This window comes from Sus scrofa, chromosome 13, assembly GCF_000003025.6.
Source record: "Sus scrofa isolate TJ Tabasco breed Duroc chromosome 13, Sscrofa11.1, whole genome shotgun sequence".
In the NCBI taxonomy this organism is placed as follows: Eukaryota; Metazoa; Chordata; class Mammalia; order Artiodactyla; family Suidae; genus Sus; species Sus scrofa.
Window position 1 is genome coordinate 82,187,569 of NC_010455.5, and position 9,689 is coordinate 82,197,257.

The 9,689-nt window shown below is 43.1% G+C and overlaps 1 protein-coding gene across 25 annotated transcripts in view; it reads left to right on the top strand.

Moving 5' to 3' along the window:
- Positions 1 to 7,753, top strand: part of ZBTB38 (zinc finger and BTB domain containing 38) — a 141,435-nt gene extending 133,682 nt beyond the window's left edge. For 24 of the 25 annotated variants that reach the window (XM_021068346.1, XM_021068345.1, XM_021068347.1 and 21 more), the window contains one exon: positions 1,171 to 7,753. In XM_021068346.1, the coding sequence (XP_020924005.1) occupies positions 1,171 to 4,764 (3,594 nt within the window). In that variant the 3' untranslated portion in view covers positions 4,765 to 7,753. Of the gene's footprint in view, positions 1 to 1,170 lie in introns of those variants that run through there. The other variant, NM_001195373.1, reaches the window with a different exon arrangement.

The window sequence follows — 9,689 nt, forward strand, 5'->3', positions numbered from 1 at the left end:
TTTTTTTTAAGTTCGAGGTGACCTGTTAGTGTACAGTGAAAATAGTTTGTGAGTTGCTATTAGCATTTTTTTAATGAAAGATAATAGGACAGAACAGACTGCATCACACATAGTGAGGGTAAATTTTAGCTTCATTTCTGTCTTAAGTCATTAAGTACCATGTATTTCTTACTGTGGGGAACCATGGAATCTGCTGCTTTGGACTGTCCCTCACTGGAATATTAGTGGGTAATGATCCTGGCCATCCCAGGATCATTATAAAACACACAAAGAGAATAACAAGAACTGGGCTCTGGGAACAGCAGAGGTAGGATCCTCAGACCAGAGCAGGAGCCACAGTGCCTTTAGATTGTGCTAATTTCGGAACTTTGTGACTAGATTCAGAAACATACTTTCTTGGTTTTGTGTTTTGTATCCTTTTATTTGCCTTTAGTACCTCACAGAATTCTTTTTGAAAACCCTAGTCTATTTTGGCTAAAATGAAAGGGAAATCAGAAGGAATGGGAATGGGTCCCCAAAAGGGCCGGTAGCACAGAGTGCCCCAGTGGTCGGACCTGGTCAGGCAGATGGAGACTTTTCCCCGAGAGACTCTTCAGAGCAGCTGATCAGGAATCGTTCCTGCAGGTGCTGCTTCTTCCCTGAGCAGGTAGAACACTTTGACTTACAGGTACTGGTTACTTAGTGGAAACTTTTGAAAAATAATTTTCCTGCTTCATGAATTATGATGGGATCAGATCATTGGGACAATCTTTGAAAATACCTGGGAGGCTTGCGGTAGGACCACAGCATTGGCAACTCTAGGAGTTCAATGCAGCAGCCCTGAGTGATGATGATACCCTTAACATTTGGCAGGGGAGCCTTCTCCCCCCAGCTTTGGACATGTATATGTAGCTACAACTTTGGAGAAAGAAGAAAAAGTTCTGGGAGGATTTCCAACTATAACAACTATTAGCAATGGTATGAGAAACAGGCTGGGGCAAGATAAAGATTTAGCTTGTAAGGTTGACTCCAAGTCTTCTGGGAAGCAACAACAGAATAAGATTTAAAAAAAAAAAAAAAAACCTGTATTTCCACACACAAAAAATTTTTTCCAAAGAAATTGAAAATAGCCTAGGAATAAAGGAGCTCCTTGTGGAAGGGTCTCTGATCACCTCTCTCTTCTTGTTTCAGATGACAGTCATGTCCCTTTCCAGGGACCTCAAGGACGACTTTCACAGCGACACAGTGCTCTCCATCTTAAATGAGCAGCGCATCCGGGGCATTTTATGTGATGTCACTATTATCGTGGAAGACACCAAATTTAAAGCCCACAGCAATGTCCTGGCTGCTTCAAGCCTTTATTTCAAAAATATCTTTTGGAGCCATACCATCTGTATTTCCAGCCACGTCCTGGAACTGGATGATCTCAAAGCAGAAGTGTTTACAGAAATCCTTAATTATATCTACAGCTCCACTGTTGTCGTCAAGAGACAGGAAACAGTCACCGATCTCGCAGCTGCAGGAAAAAAGCTGGGAATATCCTTCTTAGAAGATCTTACTGATCGCAACTTCTCAAATTCCCCAGGTCCCTATGTATTCTGCATTACCGAAAAGGGAGTGGTTAAAGAAGAAAAAAATGAAAAAAGGCACGAAGAACCAGCCATCACTAATGGGCCAAGGATCACCAATGCGTTTTCCATCATCGAAACAGAAAATAGTAATAACATGTTTTCTCCACTGGATTTGAGGGCAAGTTTCAAAAAGGTCTCCGACTCCATGAGAACCACTAGCCTTTGCCTGGAGAGGACTGACGTCTGCCACGAGGTGGAGCCCGTGCGCACCCTCGCCGAGCACTCTTACGCCGTGTCTTCCATGGCCGAGGCCTACAGGAGTCAGCCTGTGCGTGAACAGGACAGTGGTTCACCTGAGAAAACAGGTACAGAAAATTGCGAAGCCGTTGCAGCAAAACCGAAAACATCCCGAAAGCCAAAGACACCCTCTGTATCCCAGGATTCGGATTCCACTCCAGAAAATATATCACCCCCTCCAGCTTCCAACTTAGAGGTGAATCAAGAAGAAAGTCCCCAGCCAGTGGCGATTCTTTCCCGCTCAAAGTCTCCCAACAATAATGAAGGAGAGGTCCGTTTTCCCAGAGAAGATGAAAATAAATCCTCTGAAGTCCCTGGGCCACCAGCCACAGAGGTTCCACCTCTCGTTTACAATTGTAGCTGTTGCTCCAAATCTTTCGACAGTAGCACTTTGCTCAGCGCCCACATGCAGCTTCACAAGCCAACCCAGGAGCCTTTAGTGTGCAAGTACTGCAACAAGCAGTTCAGCACCCTCAACAGACTGGATCGGCACGAGCAGATCTGTATGAGGTCAAGCCACATGCCCGTTCCCGGAGGGAATCAGCGCTTTTTAGAAAACTATCCCACCATTGGGCAGAACGGAAGTTCCTTCACAGGTCCAGAATCTTTATTATCTGAGAACAGGATGGGTGAATTTTCCAGTCCTGGAAGTACCTTGCCAGAAACAGACCACATGGTCAAATTCGTTAATGGGCAAATGCTCTACAGCTGCGTTGTATGCAAACGTAGTTATGTGACTTTATCCAGCCTCCGAAGACATGCAAATGTTCACTCATGGAGAAGAACATATCCTTGCCATTACTGCAACAAAGTATTTGCACTGGCTGAGTACAGGACAAGACATGAGATTTGGCACACAGGAGAGAGGCGGTATCAGTGCATTTTCTGCCTGGAAACGTTCATGACCTACTATATACTCAAAAACCACCAGAAGTCTTTCCATGCCATCGATCACAGACTTTCCATCAGTAAAAAAACAGCGAATGGAGGATTGAAGCCTAGTGTCTATCCATATAAACTTTATAGGCTTCTGCCCATGAAATGCAAAAGGGCTCCTTACAAGAGCTACCGACATTCTTCCTACGAAAACACTCGAGAAAATAGTCAGATGAATGAGTCGGCACCTGGTCCCTATGTTATTCAGAATCCACACGGCTCTGAATTACCTACTCTGAATTTCCAAGACAGTGTAAGCACCTTGACCAACAGTCCAGCCATTCCATTGGAAACACCAGCACGCCAGGACCTGCCCACTCCTGCCAGTGTACAAAACACAGAGGGTACCAAATGGGGAGAGAGGGGAGAGTTGAAAGTTGATCTGGACAGTCGCTTTTATTCAGCGGAGATGTCAGTTCCTTCCACTGAAAACACCAGCAGTTCAGACCACCGGGCGGGGGAAGCACCCACTTTGTCCGCAAGTAATGGCAGTGAGAACTCCGCCTCTGTGATCAGCTACAGTGGCTCGGCCCCCTCGGTCATCGTGCACAGCAGCCAGTTTTCATCAGTGATAATGCACAGCAATGCCATCACCCCCGAGATGGGCCACAAGCCCAGAGCCCCTTTGGACCTGGCTGTCAGTCAGACTCCGAAAGAGGATGGCAGACCTGAACCAGACAAAATGGGAAGGGGTGTCAACAGACCCAAAAGTGGGAAGGAGAAAAAGAAAACCATCCCGTGTAACAGGGGGGAGATACCAGAGGAGCCCAGATACGTTGCTGATCCTGGAGGGTCCTTGAGCAAAACCACCAATATCATGAAAGAGACCAGTAAAATTGAAACTTACATCGCCAAGCCCGCTCTCCCCGGAACCTCCACAAACAGCAACGTGGCACCCCTTTGCCAAATAACGGTGAAAATTGGGAATGAAGCCATTGTGAAAAGGCACATCCTAGGATCGAAGTTGTTCTATAAACGGGGGAGGAGGTCCAAGTACCAAGTCCAAGAGGAGACCCTGCCCCAAGAGAGTGACCAGGAAACAAACAGGGCCAGTCCCCTTGGGCTCTGCCAGGCCGAGTGCATGGAGATGAGTGAGATGTTTGACGACGCCAGTGACCAGGATTCCACGGACAAACCGTGGCGCCCTTACTACAACTACAAACCCAAGAAGAAATCCAGACAGCTGAGAAAGATGAGGAAAGCCAACTGGAGGAAGGAGCATGAGAACAGGAGCCCAAGTGGTAAGTGTAAATACCCTGCTGAACTGGACTGCGCCGTGGGGAAGGCGCCCCAGGAGAAGCCCCTGGAGGAGGAAGAAAATAAAGAGATGCCCAAGTTGCAGTGTGAGCTCTGTGACGGAGACAAAGCCTCGGGGGCCGGGAACCCAGGGAGGCCCCACCGGCATCTCACGGCCAGGCCTTATGCATGCGAGCTCTGCGCCAAGCCGTTCCAAAGCCCCTCCACCCTCAAGATGCACATGAGATGTCACACGGGCGAGAAGCCATACCAGTGCAAGACCTGTGGGCGCTGCTTCTCGGTGCAAGGCAACCTACAGAAGCACATGCGTATCCACCTGGGCGTGAAGGAGTTTGTCTGTCAGTATTGCAACAAAGCCTTCACCTTGAACGAGACCCTCAAAATCCATGAAAGAATCCACACAGGTGAAAAACGATACCACTGTCAGTTCTGCTTTCAGAGTTTTTTGTATCTATCCACGAAAAGGAATCATGAGCAGAGGCACGTTCAGGAGCACAATGGGAAGGGCTATGCCTGCTTCCAGTGCCCCAAAATTTGCAAAACAGCTGCTGCCCTGGGAATGCACCAGAAGAAACACTTGTTCAAAAGCCCAAGTCAGCGGGAGAAAACAGAAGGTGACGTGGGCCAGGAAAACTCACATCCCCTGGAGAATCCACATTTCCTTGATTCAGAAGACAGTGACCAAAAGGATAATGTACAAACCCTTGCTGATAATGTCCTTTGAATGGTGATAGTTAGAAAAAATATAAGTTGATGGGTTTGGGGTTTTTTGGTTTTTTTGTGTGTGTTTTAATTAACTGTTTTGTTTTTGTTTAGTTTTGTTCACGTAACAGTCATGAAGGAGTGAAATGTAACAAAGAAAATCTCATTTTTGAAAATTCCAAAAAAAAGGATCCTAATATCTACTTTGGGTTTTGGCATTAACTTCATGCAGAGTGCACAAAAACAAAATAGCTGAATCTTCCAATATCCCAAGTATCTTGTGAAAGTTTATGAAGTGCTCAGTTGGGATATTTCTGCCAGTGGCAAGGAGTGGGGGGTGGGGGAGAGAGTTTAATTTTGGCCCAATTCAAAACTTTCTGATAAGTGCTGATGGGAACTGGCTGCTGAACTGTCTTTAGTCACTGGAGGAAAAAAAGGGTCAAATAGCATGAAAATGTCATCTTCCTAAATATGTTAAATGGTAAATGAGCTATGACAGTCATTATTCCCATCCAGCTTCTGCACTACTAAAAATTGTTTAAATTAATGAATACATATGAAATACTTAATAACATAGCTGAAAATGTGTGTGAAATGAGTAACCCAAGTAGGACATTCCTACGTTTATCTAGAACTACTTTTCTGCAACACAAACCTTGTAAAATGCATATATAAATCACGGTAACTTTTAACTGTCCATGTCCCCTGTAGAGAATTATAATGATGAGCAATAGACCTGCAAATAATGAGAACTGATGTAAAAATCAGTCAAGAGCATTTTGAATATGACTTTAGAGCATGTGTATGCTTTCAGATGGAATGCTGTTCTCTTGAAGTTATGGCTGAGCTGTTATTAAACTGGTCTACTCAAGTCACAGAAAACATAGGTCATGCCTTATCTGTGGGGGAGAGCCTTCCCAGAAGTTACCTGTGGTTACCTGTGCTGTGCTGTATATTCCTTTTTAGTGGCCTCACTTTAGAAAATGAAGAAAGGTCACATTCTTCTGAAACTCCCTGCAGTCTTCCATCTACCACAAGACCATGGACATGGAGGTCTTTCCAAATAGATGTAACCAGGCTCAAGGGTTCAAGTAAAACCTGACACCTTCCATGCCGCCGAAAGAGTGTGGAGGAAATGTAGCACAAGGCATGTGTACGGTGGTGAATTCCCAGGCACTTGAAAGGGACAGAAAACCTAATCCCTACAACTGTTAGCCTTCTTGGAGATTATGCAGCCCACAAGTATATTAAAAAAAGAAAAGAAAGACATAGCCCTGCCCTACCCATTAGTGACTTGGGTGGGCAGAGGAAGTGATGGCCTTCCTTGCCTCCAACAGAGCTTTGTCTTTTGGGGGTGGGTGGATAGAACGTGGAGTGACGCAGTTCCATCACTTACTTATGTGACTCAGAAATATATCCACAAGCCAGATGCCTTGTCTTCATGTTTGTAGACATCTACAACTTTGCTAAAAACCCACTTCTGTTTCTTAATGTTCTTTTAAGCTAACCCACACCATGAACACTGCCCTCAAAATCTAATTGCCCTGTAGGATATGCTATCATGTGGACTAGGTTCCTGGGGAGCTGGAATTCATGATTCTTACTTATTAATCGGCCTGAATAGGAGAGAGAGAGAGAGAGAATACATTCTTACCCTTTGATCACAAGTATGAGCAGAATCTGGAACCTGGCTCAAGGAGGACCTGCAGCCATGCATGTTCATGGGATTTGAGAGCTGGAAACCCAAGGTTGCACAGTTAATTGTTGTGAAGAAGTAGCTCAAAAGACTCCAGTTTCTCTCTCCAAGTGTTGTGATGCCTCCACAAAGAAGACTTAGTATGGATTGGGGTGGGCAAGAAAGCATTTAAACACCTAGAAAAGGACATGATCAAAGCTGACCTTTTTATACTGTAGTACTTTGCTGTTAAATAACCCCGATACTGTATTTGCATTTATCTTTTATCTTTTTAGTTCATCTACTTTCACTTACAAACAGTATTATGTAATAGAGGAAAATGGGAAAATGCAGATGAATTCAACTTTATTTTATATGTTGTATATATGTATACCTGCACTATTCATTTGGGTTTTGTTAAAGAGATAGTCACAAAGGGCTTATGAAAATCATTTTTGCATTGATTAGAAAATCAAATAAGCAATCCTGTGACCGACTCATTTGTTTAATCTCAATTAGGCTTATGAATCAAGGAGAATTATTGTGTATTTCAGTCATTTTGATTTGAGGTAACTCCAAATATAAAATTATTACATGTAGTGATGTCTCCCAGCCCTTACACGTGGGTATTTTTTAAGTGGACTTGTATGCTAATAATTCTAGACCAAAGTAAATATGGCAGAATATTTATACATGAAAAAATAATTTTGCAAATATTTTCTATAACTGTATTATTCGTTTAAAATGTTGATAGCTTGTGTTAGTTTCAGGGAGGGGTGTATATTTTGATAAAAAATACTTGACTTTGTAATTCTGTATATTCTATACAATTTATAGCAGAGCCGTTTTAAGACAGCCTTGTCACATTTTTTGTTAATTGTGAAAATTTTATTATAAGTGATGTTTATGCATTGAGTACATAACGACCAACTAGAATTCAAGTAAAGTGTGAACAGTGAACATACTGTATGCTGTACAAGATTATATTGTAATTTGCTGTTTTCACATCTGTATTTTGGTTAGAAGATATTATTAAATGCAGATGTTAAGGGTTGGAAAAGTCTAATTTTATTTTCAGAACTAATGAATATAAATTTGTTTTTGCTTGACTAAAATAGCTTATTCCTATGTTGTCTCTTTTTAAACATTCTAATGTTAATTCTCTCGGGCAGCCAAGCAGCTCTTGCATCTGTGTGAGTCACAGCATTGTTTCACATATGATTCATTCAGTATATTCTGTTTCCTTGTTTACATTCCATGGTACCTGCTTACATGCTTAGGACTCAAATGGAATATGACATTAAAAAAAAGGCAGAATAAAAGAGACTGAAATCTTGTTATCATTTAGTGCTTTGGATAGACTGGAGCTTATGATAAATCAAGAGTTTGGAAGTAGTCAGCTCCACTTCATCCACAGGAAATTACACATACTGACTCCTAGGTATTTGGCAACATTCTTTCCATGGGCTGTTTCATTTGTCCTTTCTCAGCAACCCTAGAAGGTAGACCTCATTATCCATACTTAATAGTGACTTTGAGAAGATCCCACAGCCAGATAGAGCGAGGACCCCCAACCCAGGGCTGCCTGACTCCAAAGCCCATGTTTTTGTTCCTTCTCAACACCTTGGAGAAAAATGCATAATGTGAACTGAACTGAATGGAGAGTGAGAAAAAGAGACCCAACAAAGCAGTGCAGCTTGTAATGGTAGTTGTTACAGTGACAGCTGTAAGGCAGCCGTGTTAGGCTCAGCATCCCTAGACTCAACACTGATTCACTGAGGCCTCAATACTTTGGGCATTTGGTTTTTTCTTATATTTTGGGATATTGCCCTATGAAGTCAGCTTGTAAGAGTTTGTCCACTTTTTTAAAAATATGGAATGAAATCATAATTTAATGCTACTAGAAACGAGTCGTTTTTCATGTAGAGAGAAAAGAAAATTGTCATCCCAGACCATAGAGTTGGTCACAAAGGGTAGTGTGAAAGGGAGGGCTGGTGGCTCAAGCAGCTCAATCCATCACCAGTGCAGGGAAAACAAGTCAGATTTCCAGTCCGCATGGCTGGCCCATAGCATCAATTTTATTTTGAAGGGCACCCCAAACCAAATTCTCCCAAACTGCTATATGCCAAAACTAATTATCAAGACAACAGAAAGAATTTGTAACAATTGAGACACTAGCTGGATGGAAGACAAAAATCATGCAGAGCAGCCCTGCTTGTACCTATTCTTTTAATGACGTCAGGTCTTTTCATTCCTATCGCTGACCTTCCTCTTTTCTCATCCCTTGTTGATCGATTTGGTTCCCCGCCCCCTGTCTGCATTGGTTCCTCTTTGCAGGGGCAACAATTTTTCCTTTTCAAGTTCCTCTGTATCTGAGAATTTCTCACCACCACCCCCATCCGTACCGTCTATTAATCTAACCCCTTTTTGCCCCTTCCTTTCTCCCTAGTTTGCACCCTGGATCCTGATTCTTCAAGCAAGATGATGGGGGACCAGGCAAGTTGACTTGGTGTGCTATTTTTAAAACTAAATGCTCCAAATTTAGGCAACTAATGGAAGACCTGGTTATAACAGAAATGGGATTACATTTTTATTACTTCGTTCTTGGTATCTAAGATAGCAAGTAATTTGATTTAGAATATTTTACTAAGTCGAAAGCATCTTTTTCAATAATTTTTAAAGTGATGACTTCTGTGTAATTATAGGGGTATTTTCATTATGTTACACTTTACAGAGATTTAAAATTTAGTAACAATGCTAACTTAGAATTTTAATTCATTTATTGAAAATATGCTTAATTTTGAGTGTTGGGCATTTGTCAAGGCTATGGCTGGAGAGATATAAGAGGTCACCTTTGACTTCAGGGAACTTGAGTCCAGGGAAGGAAGCAATAGACAGTTTCAAAATAAGTCCCAAACTCCTAGGGGCTCAGAACCAAAGCGGAGAGAGTTGGCACTGAGCTAGTGCTGGCAGAGCCTGGCCTTCCCTGTGGGGGCAGGTCGAAGTAGCAGTGTCTAAAATAAAGAAGCCATGAGTGAGTGTAGGTTTGGGGTTTGGGGTGGTGAGTCAGGAGAGGCGTGCTAAGGACACATCACCAGGGCTTCATGTGCCTGGCCAAAGAGTTTGAACCTTTACCCTGAGAGCAGAAGGGCTATGGCTGAGTGAAGTGGAGTCTATTCCTCCACCCTCTTGGATCTGGGCTGAGCTGTGACTGCTTCGAGATTCCACCTCACCACCGACTATGACTGCATGAGTGAGGGGAGCCCATGAGG